Source organism: Atractosteus spatula, chromosome 13 (assembly GCF_055471065.1).
Source record: "Atractosteus spatula isolate fAtrSpa1 chromosome 13, fAtrSpa1.hap1, whole genome shotgun sequence".
NCBI lineage: Eukaryota > Metazoa > Chordata > Actinopteri > Semionotiformes > Lepisosteidae > Atractosteus > Atractosteus spatula.
Window position 1 is genome coordinate 18,354,592 of NC_142718.1, and position 20,870 is coordinate 18,375,461.

Here is a 20,870-nt window from a genome sequence, read left to right on the forward strand (position 1 = left end):
TGCTATATTTGGTGTTGAAATATTAGGATAATATGTATAAACGTCTTGAAAATAAGGGAGGATCATTGCAATATTATGAAGTGTAATTTGATATGCGTGCTCATTCAACAACTAAAAAAAGGTCACTTCCAACTTCAATAAAATAAATGTAATCTTTGATGCTTGAGCACATATTACCAACCTGACAGCAGGCACAGAAGTCATTTTATGGGTACTGTATGTCTATGTTCACCCTTTGCTTCAGTGGCTGCATCTTGACCATCTTGTCTAAATCTAACCTCAGGGAAAGGTATTTTATGCTCTTTTGAGGTTTCACTTAAGCTTTGCAAGATCTAGGCTTTAGCTTCAAAAGCTTTCAAAAAAGTTAATCCATTGAATCTAATTCCAGCAAAAACTGTCACATCATGAAATAAAGTTTGTATATTTCAAAGACCAAGATATGGTAGATTAATAGGTGGGTAAACATAAATTCTCTTTTAACACAGACACTTTCAAAATGGGAAGACACTGCATTTAGATGAAAAAAATCAAATTTAGTCTTGTACCACTACAAAACCTTTTGCCACTATTATTGAGAACAGACCAAGGCCTCTCAACTAACTGCATGGCTCGTTAAGGTACAGTACATTTGTGCACCTAAATAAATTAAAGGATTTCAATATTTATGCAATTATGACATTTTTCTTTAATATTATCTATTCCTTTCTGTCTGTTTTTTGTTGTGAAGGTGTAGAGTAGGATGCTTTTTTTTAACAAATATTAATTTCTACTTCAAAGTGACATAACTGTAAGTTTAAAGCAGTAATGTTAAAACTGTGTAAAGGTCTGAATACTGTATGTCTGTCTAATGAAAGTGAAACCTTAACCTCAAAGTTCAAAGTAACTCAGCGGACTGAAGAGATCATAACTGCACAGACTACTGCTAGATCTAATGCAGTTGTTTAGTTTTCTCAGGAATTTAACACATTTATCAATAAAAGATATTTCAACAATATTAGGTTATAAAAATATGTAAATTAGGGGGGTTCCTTAGCTGCTCAACCAGTGAGCTGCTCCTTCTAAGAAAAGATCAGTTTGTACAATCCAGACATGGCACATTTAAGTCCTTGATAATGTCAATAGCTCAACGTACTGTATTATGGATTTCACACGTTTCAATGGTCCTTTAATGGACTAGGTTACAATTAGTCAGGGCTCTTTTCTTCAAATAAAAGTTACCACTATGACTTCCTGGGTGCCTACAGGTTAGTAATGATAACATCATTGAGATGAGGTACTGAGTCAAATCAGTCACTGTTGAGCTTGTAATTCTCAAAAGCTGAATAACTCAATTGGTGGGTGGCTGAAAGGAGCTTGTATGCACTGCCTCATTATTCTCATGTTGTTACAGAGTTTATTCACAAGATGTAAAGACACAGTTAGAGATTCCAAAGTGGGTGGGTATACTATAAAAATATTAGATATATTCTGTCAAATGGCATGTATGTTTGCCTGTATGGATTCCTTTTGGGGGGAGCATATAAAAGGACAATATGACTAGACTTAACACTTCTTTTTAAAGTGTTTGATTGGGTCAATACAGTTATTCAACATAAATACCTGGTATCCTAGGTGTGCATCATGACTCAATAAAAATCAGCACTGTCCTCTGATTTCAGGAAACCCAATCTCACTAGAAAATAAGATCCCACAGGTTTTATGTGCAGTGAATGTTTTCTCACCTACCTATGACACCTGCCTTGAGGAAAGGTCTGGGCTTGGTGTTATGCCAGCATGCTCCACTGGGCATGCTCCATTTCCCCACAGCTCTCTGGGCAAAATGGAGGTACTGAAGTGCACGGGCCTGGCCAGAGTTAAATAGGGTGGCCATCAGTGCCTTCTCCATCTCCATACCCTGGGTGAAGGACAGAGTTGCTGCTGCCCTCAGGGCCTGCACACAGGCCACAGGCGCCATGGCCCCTCGTGAGCTCTGTCTGATCCTCATCAGAGCTCCCTCCAGCAGACGACCCAAGTCTGGTGGGCATTGAACCGGCCATGAGCTCACCCTCCGAGGGCCCAAGGGATGGCCTGCAAGAAAAAAAACAAATCTTGGCTCACAATGTCACCACACATCTAAAACACACTGGCCCATCTCTAATACTACTATTTTAACTTGTAGGTTTATGCCTACACATTGCACAGAAACAAGGACCACTTGTCACACAAATCCTGTTAAAAACATAAAGTAAAAGTCAATGCAAAGATGTAAACTGTTGCCTTACAACATGCTTCAGTGCACTCGAGTGGCACCCAATGAAAAGAAAAATAAATATTGAGCCCTTTTATTGGAGTTTACTATCTTGTTTACTTTACAGTTTTGTACTATAAAAGCACACAATTGTCAGGTAGCTTTCCTGGAGCTGGATAACTTATTTTCTGAGCATGTACTCACGTTTTCATTCCGGTTAGGTTTCCATAAGTGTTTCTAAAAAAAACAATGTCCAAATCACTAGTAAAAGCCTGTTATGTTAGTTCTTTTGAATGTTTAATTTCCTCTCAAATACTGGCAAGCCTCAACTGATAATCAGTTTGCATCATGACCGAAGACATGCACAAGTATGCCTAGGGCATCAAACAAAGGACTGGAGCTGTCCCAGCTGCTAACACACACAGGTGCCAGGCAATTCTGCTGTTCTATAAGGCTAAAACTTCAAACCTACCCAAACCCTGTGGCACACAGCCAGCTGAGAAGCACTATTGCAGGAAAGTTGATTAACTGGTACATCTGAGATTTGAACCAGCAATCTTCCGACATAGAGTGCAACCAGGTGAAGGTCTTTACATGATCTTTATATGATCAGTCACACTGTAACTTTTGCTTGATTTTAGAAAAATCTAAATGAAAAAATCTAACAATAATAATATCCATATTTTCAATAATCACCTGGGGAGGTTATTTAGAGTTTGAAAAACTCACATCAAAAATGATTTGATAATGAATTGACAGATGAAAAAGAGGTGGGCCTGTATATATGTTGCCAGTTGTCCTGTTAATAAAGGAAACAGTAGTGAAAATGGTTGAACAGCATTTGACAGCTTTGTTCAAAACTTGAATTTAATTTAAAGGCAGAAAAAAAATGTATAGAACAAGCAATAGACACATATCCTGTCCAGGGGAAAGAAGAGTTACAGTATGTACTTGCTGCAATTGTAGTCAGGTTAAGCAGCTTTCTGATAAAGAAAACTTGGAAAAACTGAAATTATTCTTTAAATTGGGGTTAACGTGAATGGAATTTTTTATTTTTATTTTAGTGTATTTCTTAGTTTGCTTTAATGCAATTTGTTCTTTGCACTTAAAACCGATCAACTCCATACTAGTGTCTCATGTTCCTTTACGCTGCACAAGCCTCTGAGTGAGCACACATAAGTTCAGACAGTTTTTCGACTTTCGATTTATCTTCCAAGACTTTTCGCTTACAGTTAAAAAAAATACAGTAGTACTGAAGATAATATTATCAAATGAAGAAAAAGTAGTGTGACTAATGGTTTGAGACAATGTGAATTTTCAGTATAGGAACAGTTTCATCCTGGTTGCATAAACACCTACATTTTGAGATAGCAGGAGAAAGGAAACTAAGAGAGATTCCTGGATACACATCAATCTCTGTAAACACATCAGGCAAGATGAGATCAGCACACTGGCTGAAGAAATGATGTGGATCAATGTTTTTCTTAACCTTGTTAAAAGGCCCTTTATGTTTCTTCATTTGACTCTGTCCCTTCTTACAAGATTACACAGAGCTGTTTAAACTAAAATCTATAACATTTTATTGAATTCGTTCCATATTCAGCCCGTTCCATATTCAAAGCGGGTCATGAATTCTACACTTAAAAAGGTACCATCAGTGCTGAACAGCAATCAGTTGGCCTCCTACTAACAAGAATACAAAGCTAAGGTACAGAAGCAGTCACTGCTCAGAAACTTTGCACCAAAACGCATTACTGCAACAAAATGACTTTACCACACCATGTTATACTGTCCAAAGAATTTTGACTGTCTAAAAAAGATCGATAGGTGGCAACTGTGGCGCGTTAGATGTTATGAAAACATTAGCTTCATTTAATCTTTTGTCCTTCTTCATTAAATCCACTTAATATGTAATACTAATATGGAATCATGAAAATAAAGAGACATTTTGGTAGCTGAAAATAAAAATAAGTTTTCTGAATGTCATTAACAATATTAATTTATTATTTTAAATATAACATATTTACATAGCTGGTAGCATATTCCATTTTCGTCATAAACATCTGCATTGAATTCTTGAACTCGGTCAAGTTTTGATGCTAGGGTCCTGTGTTCAATTCCCGGCCAAGGAATGTATTCCTTTATTTATTATTTTATTTATATTAAAAAATAATTAATAACACTGAATGAACATGAATGAGTTAGCAAAATGTGAATATTGTAAATGGTGGGAATAAAAACCAGTTCTACCAGTTGTTCAGAGAGAATAAGAGAATTTAATGATGCCTTTAAACAGAACAACTGAGGTTTGCTTATATAAAACTAATCATTAAAGCCACTATGTATAATGCTTTTTTACAAGTACATTTTCAAATAAGAAAGTGGTATTAAAAAGACAATAAACTACACACTTTTAAGATTAGAGATTTTATGCAACAATCTCCCTCCTCCCCTTTCTTACCAACTTTGATCGGAGAAGATGAGACGAAAGAAGTCCAAGAAACAAGATGAGAAAAAAGAAGTCTAAGAAGAAGTCAACAAAGAAGAAGACAAAGATGATGAAGACGAAGAACAAAACAAGAAGAACAAGGATATCCTATCATTCATGCGCAGATGACTGCAGTCCACAGCTGTGGCATTAACAGCTACCATTCCATTTCCAAATACACTTGAGATGCATCAGTTGCATCCCTATAAACTGCAGTAATACTAAGAGAGACAAGCAGGGGAACCATAAGAAAGGTGAAGTTCACTGCTGTTAGCCATAGCAATAGTGAAATATAATGTGTTTTTTAAAGCCACTATATTTTTTATATTAAATATAAAAATATATATTTTCAATAAACTCTTTGCCTAATAATAAAATCTAATATGTATACTATATTGACATGTTATATTATTTTTATTATATCACTCTGTTAAATATTCACTTTACATTCACAATCTCTTAAGCTCTTAGCAGCTGGCTGTCTAGCGCATGGAAATGTTTTAAAAAAGAATCATGCGAGTGAAACTTGAAATGATTTGCTACATTTGTGGATATTAATCAAACTGTTTTGTTTCCATTAGGTGTTGCAATGATTACTGACCAAAACAGTTCAAAATCTCTGACATGCTACAAATTGTTGATGTGAAAGCTGCACAGATTAAACTGTGAATGTAAGGCTTTGAAATGAAATGTTAGGAAGGGGTGATAGGGATAGGATGATTTGGTATCCCTTGATATTACAATGGATTTGGTTATTTAAATGCATGTCTATATTTTTCAGTTTCTATTTACAGTACATACTTTATGTAGCTACTTTGTAACATGCAGTTAAAAAGAAACAAGTATAAATGTAAAAAAAAATTATAATTAACGAGGTATGCATGTCCATGTCTGCAATATCAATGTAACCACAAGAGTTGCGGTTTTAGCCTTAAAACAGGAAAATTAATATAATTATTGCATTATTAAATTACATACAGTGCATACAGTAATGATGAGTTTTTCCTTTAGGGGTTTTAGGTTTCTTTAATCAAGAAAGGTTGAATCCAATACTCATACACGATGTATACAGTAATTAGAACCAATTTTGAGTTTGTGTTATTCACTTTTATATTGTCATATGTAGGTACATGCTAAACGGTAATTCTTACAGTATGAGCTGATAATGGTGCAAAAACAAAAAGTTAAGCTTTCTAAACAAATAGGTCATTGATATTACCATATTAACATAAAATCTGTCAAAAAATACCAAATAGCAGTCTACTTCTGGTCTATCATTGGGTTGAAAGAAAACAAAAGTACAGGATAAAGAAATGCTCAGTTCTGACACACACACAACCTGTAATTTTAAGGTTAATTTTACAAAGCTTAAAAAACACGAAATATAAGATAACACAGAGGTTCTGTTTACCTGATGTCTAATTTAGTGACAAAGTAAAAAGAACAAGTAAAAGTCTGTAGTGGCAAACTAACTTAGAGTTGCAAAAGCCCCGAGGTTTCATTCCAACATTACTGTATACTGTATATAAACTGATCATTTAAAACACAACAAATACATTACAACATGTTCTACAATACAGCTTTTTATTTTAACGACAGTCTTACTGCTAAATTAGTGATATGTTTTCACCTTGTTTGATAATGTGTTAACATGCACATTTCCAAATCCATTACTGAATTCATCTACAGTTTCTAGTTCAGTTTTTTGCATTTTCTACAAAATTAACTTTACGTACAGTAGGTGAAAAACTCCCAAACGCTTTTATCTATTGTCACCATCACACATGCAGAAGGAATTCACATGGGACCCCCTTTTTGAAAGTTTTTTTTATTTTCTAATATTAATTTAATATTTAACACATTTTAATATATAAAATTAATAAAAGTGTCAATATAGAATGAAATTAAAAATTACCCCCATGGGGCTTGGCATTGGCCAGGATTCGAACCTTGCCGTTTGACAGGCAAGAATTCTTCTACTGAACAGCCAATCTCTCAAACTTGAATACGAGGTATTCTGGTTTCTCTTCATATTGTATACATCTTTCACCTTTTACAGTATGCAACCATTCTAAGTCATCCTTTGAGTCATTCAAAACTATGATATGTTTTTCAAGCCACTATTTATAATATGTTTTACAATCAAAATCTAAAATAAAATGATGATAAAATTACTATTTATGCACAAATCCTACTAATGATGTATACTACATTTAATAAAAGTAACAAATTATGTTAGTGTTACTGTAGAGTATGGCTAGCTCAAGAAAGCACTAATGCGTTAATACTTTACTGCACAGACACACGGTATGTTAAGAATTCACTGCACCATCTGGCTGTTTTACAAAATAGTGCAGTCCTCCATCAGATTTTTTAAAACATAAAAAGGTGTTGGGTGGCATGTTCTTTGCAGTATGACTGCATCTGTACAAAAGAACTGACAAGAAAGCTATATTACATAGCTAAATGGAACTGCACAATTTTAACCATAGCTATTGTTTTTTACTAATTCTGTTCCTCGTGTATTTATTGTTATGTATAATGTTATATACAATACAGCAACCCAAATATTTAATATGATCATTTGGATTCCAATGTAAAATTTGCTTTAATGTTTTGACTTATATTGTAGGTCATCCAACCGTTTTCTAACTGCTTTACCCAATGTAGGGTTGTAGGGGCACCAGAGCCTAGCTAACCAAGCAATGGGTATACTGTAGGTCATTGCAAGCTGTATAGGGAAGTGTGAAAAATACAATTTATAAAAAAAAACAATAGAAAAGCAAAAAAGAATACAATTTCCTCATTTAATAACTTTCAGAGCCACAGTTTCCAATAATATGATTGCTCTGCTCATCACGTACTTTGAGATGAAGCAGAAAGAAGAAAAATATATACAATAAATGATAAGACAACGGCTGCTGTGCAGCATTACCATCTTGTAACTTAATCTCATCAAATCTCAGGAGCTAAGCAAAGATGGGCATGGTTAGTACTGGGACGCGAGACCTCCAAGAAAAAGAAGGTTGTTGCTCTAAATGGTTTCGGTCGCCCACTAGATGGCGCTCTTTTCTCTGGACCAGAATTTCCAATCCACTGCCCAATTATGGTGACCAGACATACAGTACGGTGCTACAGTGTAAGAGGTACCATCCACTAAGGTTAAACTGAGCTTCTATTGACTTGGGTATTATAGATCCAATGAAAAGAGAAGAGTTGATAACCCCAGTGTCCTGGACATTTTCCACCCTGGTCCTACCTAGTTCTAACTTATTTGCTCTGTAGTGGATCTGCTTAAATCTAATGATTACTGCATATTCCCCAAGTGGTTGATGCTGCACCTCAATGGTGCATAAAGTGCAAAGCTATATGTGTAATGTCGCTGTTCTCACCAACTGGGGTGCAGGGACTGGAGAAGGAGTGAGCACAGAGTGGTGTGGGAGCGCACACAGGGTTGGTAAAGCTAGTGTACAATATCATGGTCAATAATGCAGAAGTCAAAGCCAGTGATTCACCCACAGTGGTACCGAGGGTTTACTAAAAGAGTAGTCAATAGTCCAAGCTTGTGCTCAGAGCAAGACAAAGATCAGGTCAAAGCAGCAGGAAGGGAAAATCAGAAAATTAAAGTCAAGCAGAATATTCAGAATCGAAAGATCAAACACTAGTCAGTGCAGATGCCAACACTTGAGGCAGAAGAACTCGATGACTGAGCGTTCCAGAGAAGGAGAATTAATTACCCAAGGAAATTAGGTAAGTGATGATTTAATTGACAGTGGATGGGGTAGAAGAGCCTCCATTCCCATGGGCATTACAATATGTGAAGTCATTTGTAGCGTGAAAAGCGGTTCAGAAATAGTGGTGGAGGTCAGGACACCTCTTGAAAATTCTTATGGTGCTTTCCTCTTGGTGCAATACCATATCACAAAAAAACATTATTGCAAACAAATATATATGAATTCTGAATATTAACAGCATAGTTCTGCATAATAAACCCCACCATCATAATATTTTTACTCCATTGTCTAATGATGCCACCATTTTTAATTTTTTACTGATATTGTGTTACCCATAAAAATAAATATTGTCTATGAACAAATCCTATTCTCATCCACAATTCAGAGCATATAGTTCTTTCATTTCCCATTATAGTCCTTCTGCTACTGTATCTGCCAAGGGTGCACATTTTACTAAGAGAGGGATAAAACATTTTATAGTGAAATAGCCATAAGAGATTCCAGTGAACTCAGAATGTTAAAGATGAAAGAAAATAAATTACTTCAAAATTCTAGTACACTGCATTATTTTAAACAAATCATTTCATATTTTTTATATTATTTTCTCCTAAAAGTATTTTACAGTATATCATGAAACACAGACACAACAATTCTCATGACATTTACTAATTGTCTTTATCAGACTCTAAATAATTACTCCTCTTAATTCAGTGGTAATTACTATGTGGTTCAGTAGTTCTTATAGATTAGGCATTAAACATTATAACATTAATGTTTGATAAAAAAAAAGAATGGCTGCAGGTTAAAAAGATATGCTGAAAATACTACTGTGCTACCCTACTGATGTTCGAAAGCAAATATGGAATTTTTCATTTCATTCAAATAGCCTTAAGGGCAAATTTGTTTTCTAAACAGCAATTAGGATGTAACTACAGTATGCATCATATTCTCTATGAGGAACTTGCACAGCATGAGGGTAAAACTGCTTTCCTACATACTACTGAGAGCTACTAATTCCAATTTAAATACAGCATGTAAGCAGATATAACCCTTAAAGCTTAATAAGACCTCTGCAGGACTCCTTTGTAATGTGCTACCAAATGATTATTAACTCTGAGTATAATATTAGATTCCAGCCATGTGTAACATGAAAACATATTCCAATGATATAGCCAATAAAGAAAGTGATTTTGTTTCTGTTATTATTCAATTATAGAATTACTTTCAATTTTTCTTTTTTTGAATAACTGTGTTTTGAGAGAGACCCTATCCAACTGCTAAATACTACAAACCACTGTGACATTACAGTATGTGTTATTGGACATTGCAGTACTGTTAATCCTGCTTTACTACTGTGTTTTCTGCTCTCATGAAAAGCATCAGATTTTACAAGCTTCCTTTCCACAGAGACAAATGGATTCCCACTGGACTGATTTGGAAAGACCGCTTTCTGTAACACATGAGTCCCCTAGGCCTATTGCTTGTCACAGGAGACCATCTAAATTTGGTTCCAGTGGTACCAAATAAAACTGATCTTCCTCTGTATCATTCCAGTCACTAGCTCTACCAACAGCAATGTTATGTTCTGTAAACCTATGGTACTTATTGGATCTCGGATAAATTTAAAAAATGTGCTTTTCGCAACCCCAATCCTCCCAGCTCAAACAGATCTAACATCTTCACAGAGCCAATACTGGAGTAACCCTAGCAGTTTTACAGTGTGATTTCAATATCTACCCCAAAACTCTCTGCAACACTCTCTTCATGTCTGCTAATTAGTTCCTGTCTCTTCCATGATTCAACAATTCCACATTAGGTCAGATTTAACTTTTTGCCATTTCAAATCTCTCCTCTCCACCCTGAAATTGTTTACAGAAGTATAGATTTTGGTCAAATGCTGTATTTGAGCATGTGACCCACTACCAGAAAAAAAGTTGCTCTGCTTGAAATATTTTTTAAATGGTAATTTTCTATCACTCAAACATTCTATCTGAAGACATTTCCTCTCAAAATGAATACACTGCTCACTGGTAATGGAAGGAAGGATGAACAAATACTTTAAAATCTAAGCCACTGTATTACTCAGAGTAGAAGGATCATGATCAGCCTACACAATCATTTAAAAACTATAAATCAGTGTTGTCCTTATGTAAATCTGCATTCATGGAGATCTGTATTCAACCAGGTTTAAACACCAAAACTAAGGTGACATAGTATGTGATGGAAAGCCCTCCCCAACTGCTGATGCCTCATAGATTCCCGTCCCCTCAGAATTATAGTTCTAGGCTACTTGAAGTAAGCAATTTCCTGGCTTACTGCAAGTAGCCTATCTCTGGCTCCCAAAAGGAAAAGCGTTTTTTTAAGTGAACCATATTTAGATCTTGTCATGCAGAAGGGTATGGGTTCATTTTTCATTTCAGTCGACCGGAAAGTCGCACTGCAAACCAGCAAGAAGAGCTCACTTGCCTACTTGAAAGGTGCAAGATTTAGAAAGATTTAAAGTAAAAGCCAAAGGTGGACAATGCAAACAGAAGTGCAATTGTGCCTGCAATACATTTTTAGGAGCAGTTATGTGATCTTTTATTCCACTCTTACAAAAATACTCCAGTTCAAAGCAATTTCCCAGAAGCATATTTTGTATGCATTTTCAAACAAACATTGCTTGCTGTGCCATTTACAAAAAAACCCAATTGACTGCTGTAACAATAAAAGAATGAATGCTTTCTTGAGTTTTTTTCAGAAAATAGTGCCTAACATGAATTAATTACATAATTCTCTAACCATAGACTGAGCCTCAATGGATATTTTTCAGTTTGCTTTGCACTTCTGATGCTGATTATACAGAAATGTCATTGTCTAATTCAATGCAGAATTGAACTTATTTGTGAACAGACAATGCCTTCTCTCAAGAGTACAAAAATGCCTGCAGTTACTAGAAAAAAACAGCAAAGGAAGGCATCTATTAGAAAGACTGTCATCTTTATGTGCAGACTGGGAAACACAACAAAAAGGTTATCCCCTGCAAATCCCAGAGAACTGCAGTTATTAGTGAGCTGTAGGAGGCAGAGAGGGAAGAGGAGTAAAACCGAGATGACTAATGTTAGACAGGAACAGAACAGGCCGCATGGTTCTTGTGTTTAAGTACCCCAGGCTAATACACAGACCTCCCTCCATAAGCACATTCCTCTGCCAGGCTGGAATCAAGGCAAGAGGCAATTATTTTAACAAGACAGTAATCAGAGTTGACAGAGGCTCTGTATACAGTGTATATGATAGTTATCTTCCCATGACAAATGTCCCTTTTCACCCACAGAGCAAAAGCAGTGTCCCCTACCTCCTGCTGGTCCTTGGCATCTATCTGCCACTCAGCATTTCCGAGGAGCCTAGAAGCCATCCTGAGGCAGTTGTAAAACAAGATAAGGAGGCATTTGGTAGGATGCCAATTGATGTTGTGCAAATATTGTTCTATGTGTTTTTCTTTTAAAAAAATCTTAAAAAATAAAGATGTGGTCCTTCCTAAAATGCACATTTAGGTGAGACCTAAGCCCTCGCTTTCTTGATGTTCCCTAGACATCTGGGGGGAATGATCTGCTGCCCACCTTCACCTGACTTTCCCCAGATGCCCTGCTTTGCAGTTGTGGTTGTGTGGAGCTTCGCTTCTCTTGCTCTGAGTTTCACCCCCCAGACTGGGGTGCCTGCATTCTTCGTTGAAGTGGGCTCAGACCCCAACAATCAGGTAAGCAGAAATAACGCCACTCATGGGATTCAAAATCTGTTCTTAATTAAGAACAAATAGCTGAAAATAAACATAAAGATATATAGTTTCCAGCTTAGTCTGTTTCTCCACAACTACATATCTCAGCCTCTGATTACATACAGAAACTGTACAGGTTTTATAGCTGTCAGTACATTAGATAGCCAGGATACATTGATTGACAGATTAATCATTCATAAGTTCTTCTGCATCTTCATAATGGTCAATTAATCAATCACCATCACTAAGAGCCTCGTGCTCCAGCTCGCCAGCCTATAATTAGGGATGTGTGAACAGCACCTGGCCTGTCATGCAGATCCATTTACAAGAGAACAGACTTCTACTGGTCAGTCTTTACCACTTTCCATCACACAGCCAAGCCCCTGTATATTTACCTCGATCTATTATAAAGCTTTATAACACATTTAACACCCACTTAGTTTCATAATTAAAATATACAAGAAAGAAGTCAGTCATGATTGGTTCAATTGCTTTGGCTTAATAATTTGAACAAGACTTTTTTTACTGTGGGAGATAAAATTACTCCCATTTAGGTATTAACAAGGTAAAGTGTTTTTAGGGTAAATTAATTTTAATTAAGAACGTATTTCTATCCTTACTTCATGTCTCACAAGTCACTGAACAAGAAGCAAAAGCCACACAACTAACAAACAATCTGCTTTCAATATTAGAAGATCCATTAGATAGTAATGTAAATGGATTCGTTCATAAGAGCTTTAATGGCAGTTAGACGGGCAAGAAATAAACACCTAAAAGCTTCTTAAGGCAGAAGAGAGACTATAAGAAAACAAATGTAATACGTCCATTAGTCACATCTACAGAGACTTGAGTGGCAACACTGAGAGATGAACTCTGGTCAGAAAAGACTAATGGGGATGAGTGGAGTTGTGAACCTTCCTCCAGGGACAAACAGTGGAATGAGTTTGGAAATTTCCTGTTTGTCGGAGGAGACACGGGAACTCCTCCATCACAGTATATACAATGCTGCAAGAATGGCCAGATATTATAGAGTTTGACCCTGGTACGCAGACCTTGTGAATATCTACCTCCACAGCCAAGCATCCTTAATGCATTCTTAATTATTTTGGACTCAATATTTACAGAGTGTGGCAAAATAAACCCATAAAGACTCTTTACTCATATGAATGAATATTATCATTTACCTGTTGTATTACATGATTTATTGCCAGTCACATTTTGAATTAGGGCAGTGGATAAAAGAGAAATATCATGCCACTCAAATGCATACAGTACAAGAAAAAAATATTTTTCTTTAAAGCATCTCCTAATTACATGCTGGTAGAGAACAATTAAACAATACTGAAATTCTACACGGGGGTTACCCTATGACCCAAATGCAGCACAATTATGTCAAATAGGCATTGCATATAGGTATCGTAGATAAAAAATAATTCACATATAAATGTTAAAAACTAAAAAATATATAAGCTAATTCCACACTTAGTTCTTTCTCTAGCTTTAAAAAGCTAAATTTAATGTGTCTTTTTTCAGAGCCAGAAGATTCCCAGAGTAATGAATTTGTAACATCTTAGGCAGTTTTCCTAAGAAAAAGAGAACAAGCTAAATTCACTATACACTGAAAATGCGCACGTAGCATTTTAAGGGTAAGATAGACCTTTCCTTGAACTCTTTTTTCCAGAAAAAAATCTGTCGAAAAGTGTTATAATAATTCTCTTTGTAGCAGTGGGTGAATTTGTCTGTCTATTCTTACAACATTTGTGCTTTTTTTTTTCTCCCCAACATTTTAGAGCGAAGCCTCATTAGTACCAACCCTGTAGCTGTTGGCATTCTGTGCAGCAGTCTCTTATAAACCAATTCAGCAATTATTACAAATTAAATACTTAGAATAAGCTAAGAAAAAAGAGAAAGTGATTAATATTCCAATAATGTTCATCTTCTTTAACTCCTTGAATAATACATCAAAAGAGTAAAGGAATTTTGATCACAACTGTCAAGGATATGAAACATTTATTTTAACACAAAACCAGAGGAGCTCTCCTCTCTTTCAGTTGCATACATACACTCACATTATGTTCTCCACCTCATCCAGCATTCAGACATGCAGGATTTGCCACTAGAGCTTATTAACAGGTTTTTATTACCGAAGGACTCTTTGCATCCCTAGCGTCTTCTGACATCAGTTTTGGCATGCTATATTTCAAGAGGGAGCCTCGAACACCTCTGAACATTATACAGAAAAAATGTGTTAAGGCAATGCTGTTGCAGCAAGTGCCTATTGAAAATACTTTGCTCCATATCCACAACATAACAGTCACATAACATCGTTTGAAGGTAAAAAACTATGAACATTTAAAAAACTACAATGAACACTTCTGGCAGCAGAGTGTACTGAAACAATGAAAACAGGCAAAGATGCCGAAAGTGTTTTCTCAAATTTGAGGATAGCATGACAGTTGATTTTTTTTATTTTTAATATTGTGAAGTGGTTGTTGGACCTTTAAACATCAGGCTCAGAAGTTCTTTAATCACCTTCATTTAAGTATTCTCAGAGGTAACACAGCGCTATTACAAAGATGGTTTGTAATGGGTACGGTTCTTTAACTGCGGTGAAAAAGCAGCATTGTTTCTTAAAGTGAATGACTTAGATACAGATAAACCTAGGCAAGAGGACAGACAAGAAAAACTCTATCTCTTTACTTGAAATTTACAAATTGAACTAACCTTTCAAAGGCAATCCTCTGAGGGCTAAAGCTTAGCATAAATGCTCTCTATAATCCCATGCACACAGTGCACTAAATCATATTTTCCAGTATGTTTAAGTGCCAGTCAACTCATGATAGGCATTAAACATATCTGGAGAGTAGAATTCTGATAAATAATTAACACTGCCATCTGTTCAGTATCTTGGCTTTTGCCTAGATAAACTATCCATACTCTCAGAAAGGCAGTAATGTTATCTGGAACCAGTAAAGCCAATAAATGTTGTATTCTTCTTTAATTTTCACGCTTTACAACAGAACCTTAATATGGTCCAGGCTGTGAAAAGAAGTGAAAACTGTTACAATATGAAATGGACAGAGACACCACTATCCAGAAGAATGGTACTGAGAGTTTAGATAACATCATGAAGTTCTGGATTAAATTACAATATTGTTCCTTATGACGTCATTTATTAGCTCTTACATTAGGAACACCTAATAGAAGATTAAAACCAGAAAAAGAAAAACTGGAATTTGAAATGCATCCCTTATTTTGGAAAGACTTTGCTTCCCTCTACTGGTTACAAATTGAAATTCAATCAATGATCATCTAGGAAACTATACCACAACAAAAACTTGTTTCCCTAAATTTCAGCATCAAAGGATTACATGGGTTATTATAAAAATGACATAGTTTTGCTAATAAAAAGTAAAAGTAATCATTCTTGTTTTTAATGTTATAAACTAGTCCCACAGCACAGATGGTTTCACTTTAACATCCTGCGCAATGCAATAACAATCTTAATAACTTATCTAAATTATAGTTCACACGGCTTCAGATTGCAATAAGTTTAATCTTCTTAAAGAAATTCTTTGGCTCCCTTTGACCAGTAATGAGTACTAAAGCTTAAAAAACACTTCTAAACTAAGAGGGCAAAAGTATGTCCTATAAGTAAAAAGTAATAGAAAAGTCAGAGTTTCACAATGTAGGGTTTCACTTCCTAAATCTTATTTTAAAAGAGAACACTCACTTATTTTCCTGTTAATTCACTTTGTGGTGTGTTAAGAGGGATTTCCTATGTCTCATGTGTGGTAACATCATTCTTTTATTTGTTCTGCTTACAAACTGCAATGCCAAAGACTGCTCTTAAAATGTCCTCTCAGAGACAGGTTTTCCCCAGAGTCTCTCATCCAGGTACTGACCAGGCTCACACCTGCATAGCTTCAGTGGGTTGCCAGTTGTGAGTTGCACGGTGATACTGTATGGCTGCTGACAAATGTCCTTTACAGTTATTATCCATATACAAATTTTGTGTCACAAGAGAGTGTTTAACATCTGTCCAGTATCAGTTTTGCAAACACTTTCATTTCCAAATAAAACAAAAGAAATAACAAAACATAATCCCAATTTTACACAAAAAATACAAACACTGCCCAAACCTAGACATACAGTACATGTATACATGGAGATCACGATTTAAGCTTTTTACATTTCATAGTTTTTTACTTGCCACCATCCATGCAGTGGTCCAAAGGACTTCCCAAATTCTAAATTCCCAAAGCCATCATGCACAAATACAAGCTAAAATGCTAACTACTGTATGTCAATAGATCTCTTGAAAGTTATGAATAGTTCCTTATCAGATGTTCCATAATGAGAACAGTCCAAATTGTATATCAGTAGCTCATCAACCACATAATGTTATTGGCTCAGACAGGTTTCTTGATGACTGGAGTAGTTCTGTGGCTGAGAAACACAAGAATAACAAAATACAGAGTTCAAGTCATGAGGTTTCATAAAATCACTTAGAGCAAAGAGCTTGATATACGAGTGAAGCCACAATTTCCAAAAGGATCAACTGGAAATCTATATAGTCATTTAAAAAGTCATTATTTTAATTAACACCCAGAGGGCAAAAGATTACTTTTGTCTGAAGGCAGAACCCAGGAAACCACCTCTATGAGGAAGAGACCACACTGTGTGGATGATAGAGGGTCACTACAATGTCCCTGAACCATCACATACTTTTATTAATGGATTTTTTATTTTGTTTTTTGTAACAATTGCTTTGCACATCCTATACTAGCATTATTACACCTTTTCTCATTTTTTTATACCTGCGCTAAATATAAAAGCTTCTAAACACCACAAATTATTTTAGAAGTGTATACTTAGAAAATAAAAGTCTGAAGCATTTTTGCTATTGTTTCTAGGTTACACTACAAGACATTCCTAGATGAAATAACCCTCTAATCAGCAGAATTACTTTACTTTCTCCTCTGTATGAAAATGATCTGTTCTCAGTGGGAACGCTGACAGTCGAGAGGCAAAATTCCTATTTCTGTGATAGCGGCAGAGAGGGGGGTGGATTATTTTACTCAGTGCCGAACCCAGTTGTGACCTTGCCAAGATGTTATGGTGACTTTTATAGTGACTTGCATTGTTCTAACCAGGAACTGTGGTGTTGGAGGTATGATGTTGTTGATTGAATCCAACTGGTGTAGATGGTAGCCTTACTCTGCAGCAATTAAATGACAACATCCTTTAGATGACAGTTACTTCATTCAGTGCATGCATGCTAATCTAGAAAACTTGATTTTTCAAGAAAACAATGAAAAAATAGAGTGCTAAGTTTACAATAATATGACTTAAAGAACAAAATGCTGTTGCTAGACTTCTCTTCTGACTTAAGTCCAATAAATCATTGGAGAGGCCAACTAACCGATGCCATCAACAGCAGGTGAACATGGCTGTCCAATATTTTACTGGACTCAGGTCAGGAGAGAAAACTGGCCAGAGTAAAACCTCCAGAGCCACATGGCTGCAGCTGCACAAGAAGAGTGGTGGAACAGCCTACAGCAAACTGTCCAGAGGCTGATCAGGTCTGTGCATCAAGATCCAGGAGTGTGTTGATAACTCAGGTCAAACCTGACACTAACTGCTGTAAGGTTTCTATTCTGACAGTTTCATAACATTTCAAAATTTATCACGATTCTTTGATTTGTACTTCTGTTTGCATTTGCTGGGATTTTATTCAAAATATTAGATTAGATAACGAGTATTGCATTTCCTCTTTACATATTTATTGGACTTTTTCAATAAATATTTATTTAGCATATTTATTGAAAAAGCTACAGTATGCACACCCTTAATATATTCCTTTTTAAAGAGCAGATCAGTATCTGTATTCATAAATATTTCATTAATATATCACTCTGTGTTCCTACCTGCTATTGAGCGGGCAAACTCCACTGCCACCTCTCTGACATTCCCATCGGTCACTTTGTCCACTATCCCCAGCTTCAGGGCTTCTGGAGCAGACACATGCCGCCCTGAAAGAAAAAAAGTAGAGTTAATCTGTCTGGGGAGGAAGGGGAGTCACTTCCAACCCCTAATTCTTAGTCAGTTTGTTATACAGACTTTAAATCACACACTTCACATCACTGGAAAGACCTCTGGATGGCTGTGGGTTAGGGTTCTATCTAAGATCAGAGTCAATGGTAGGGTCAGGTATATGTACAAGGATGTGTAAGGACTTCAGTATTATATTATATATAAACATACATATTATTATATATTAAAAAATTGAGGGATTTTAAGAGGACAAAAAAGAACATAAGCTTTTCTGATGTTAATTAAAATAGACTTCTGCAGTTATACACCACCTGTCCATTAGCAACTAAGATGAAATGACAGAACTGTGCAATTACAGTAAAATAAGAATGCGGAAGGTCTTATTTATAACAATTCCAGTACGTCTCATACTAGTTAAATTAATTTGCAGCTTCTCTTGATGAGGGAATACATCTTTATGTATTCCAAAAAAGTAATGAAGTAATGAAAAGTAATGAATATATGTATGTATACATATATTTAATATGAAAAAAGTGTGAGAAAGAACTTGAGGGATTTTAATCAAAACATTAGCAGCATTGCCCAAAGTTCAGATCTGTATACTGCATGAAATCAAAAGTAAGAAATTCAGGTTCTATGAATCTATCGATGCAGGATCAGGAAAATGTGTGTTTCTGAAGCATCCATTCTTGAAACCATTTTAAAGAACAACTTGAGTTTCACATCCTAACAGAGCTTAGATGAAGGATTAAGTAATATTTAGGATTCAGTTTCTTAGAAGCAAATATTTTGGGATCCCTGGATATCCTGAGAGACAGTGCTAGTGGTCAGCAGAAACAAATTATTTTACCCTAAAAGAATAATGCTGAAAATCTTACACAATGCTACGTTTTGTTCCAATAACAGATGTGCTTCAAATCATAGCTGTTCTTATTCATATTTATGTAGTACAAGAACACCAGTAACATAATTTCCTATCAATCCTGAGAATCAGAAAATAAAACATAAAATAACTGAACATTCAAACAAAGTCTATTAGAAATCCAAATATACTAAAGTATCAAATATCTTGATATTTGGCCAAACAGGATATGCCAATATATATATAATATATAGCATATGTATATTTTTATATAGTGGTTCAGGTGGGTAGCTGCGTCAGCATGCGTAGGCTGCAAAGGAACAAGTAATAGGTTTATTCCATGCTGAAAAGAGAAGAAAGAAAACACAACGTTTCGGCTGTGGAGCCGATACCCAAAGAAGGCTCTACAGCCGAAACGTTGTTTTCTTTCTTCTTTTTTCAGTATGGACTAAATCTATTACAGTACTTGTTCCTTTTTATATAGTGGCATAACATGTATAGATATGCCAGTATATATATATAAGATCTAAATGGAAAAGTGGAACAGAGAAGGTAAAGAAAAAAAAAAACTTGGGCAGGAACAAGAGTAAAAACAGGTTGATCCAACCTAAGTTTAATACATATTTTTGTATACTAGAGAGAATATAGGTTTATGTACAGTATGTGGATCCTCCATAACCACACTACTGGACAGTAAGATCCACTACACAAACCTTTGAATGCATCTTGCAAGGTGTTCACATATACAGTATATGCAAATTGCTTGTCATCTCAGGGTGCAGTTTTCCACGTGAGTGTTTATTAAATCACACAATGTAACACATAGGTTAAGGAGAATAAACATAAAATGGGGTTCTGCTGTATTTGTTTTGATTCTCAAGTCATTAATGGCCAGCTGTGTTGCCCGCATGAGTAGCAAAATCTCAGTTTCAATGCAAATTAATTATTTGAACTGGTTTTGAGAAGATTCACGTTTTTCTAGAGTCATCTATAGACTGCTTAGCTGCTGGCTGTGATATAGAGTGGGACTGAAGAAGTCTAGTCAGAGCTTAGTCTTCTGTGATGTGTTTTCTGTTGTTTTGCCTCACATTTTAAATAAAATTATCACTTACTTTTACCTGCTGTTTTATCTGTTTTCGTGGGACACACCTAAGAAGATCCTATAACAATCACCTGGGTGTGTCACATTATTAATGTTTCGATCAAGTCCAGAACTGACCAACCAGCTTGAAGGAGAAACTTTCAAAGGTAGCTAGCTACACTACATTAAAATTGACTTTTTCTAACTGGTCTAATGGCATCATTTTTTTAGAAAAGCAAGACCAGAGTGCTTTTAAATCCTTATTGTAGTATTGAGTCCACATCCTCCTCTACTTTATCAACCTAGTTTAAAAATTAATGTGAAACTAAAGGTAGATTTTTTTTCAACTTCCAGTCTCATTATTCTAAAATTAGAATCAGTACCCTGTCATGTATAAACAATGTGCAGCATGGACTGTAGGAAAGACTAACTGAACCCTGGAATGTAAAAATCAGGGTTTTTCTAAAAAGGCTTAGCAGCAGGATCTTGGTAAGATACCAGAAATGCATTCAAATTCTATTGATGAAAATATGCACATACCACTTTTTTCAAAATAAGTAAGAGAGAGAGAGCCTTTATTATCCCCGAGAGGGCAATTTGTTTTACAGCAGCAGTGTTGGTATACAGGCAGACAGAAAAAAACACACAACAAGAAAAACGATATACA

The 20,870-nt window shown here is 35.6% G+C and overlaps 1 protein-coding gene across 2 annotated transcripts in view; it reads right to left on the reverse strand.

The window, feature by feature from the left end:
* Window positions 1-20,870, reverse strand: part of ehhadh (enoyl-CoA, hydratase/3-hydroxyacyl CoA dehydrogenase) — a 37,583-nt gene that overhangs the window by 10,754 nt on the left and 5,959 nt on the right. Inside the window, exons 5-6 of one of the 2 annotated variants that reach the window (XM_088929852.1) lie at window positions 18,134-18,238; window positions 1,894-2,067 (exon numbers count right to left, since the gene is read on the reverse strand). In XM_088929852.1, the coding sequence (XP_088785978.1) occupies window positions 1,894-2,067; window positions 18,134-18,238 (279 nt within the window). Of the gene's footprint in view, window positions 1-1,725; window positions 2,068-18,133; window positions 18,239-20,870 lie in introns of both variants that reach the window. The other variant, XM_088929851.1, reaches the window with a different exon arrangement.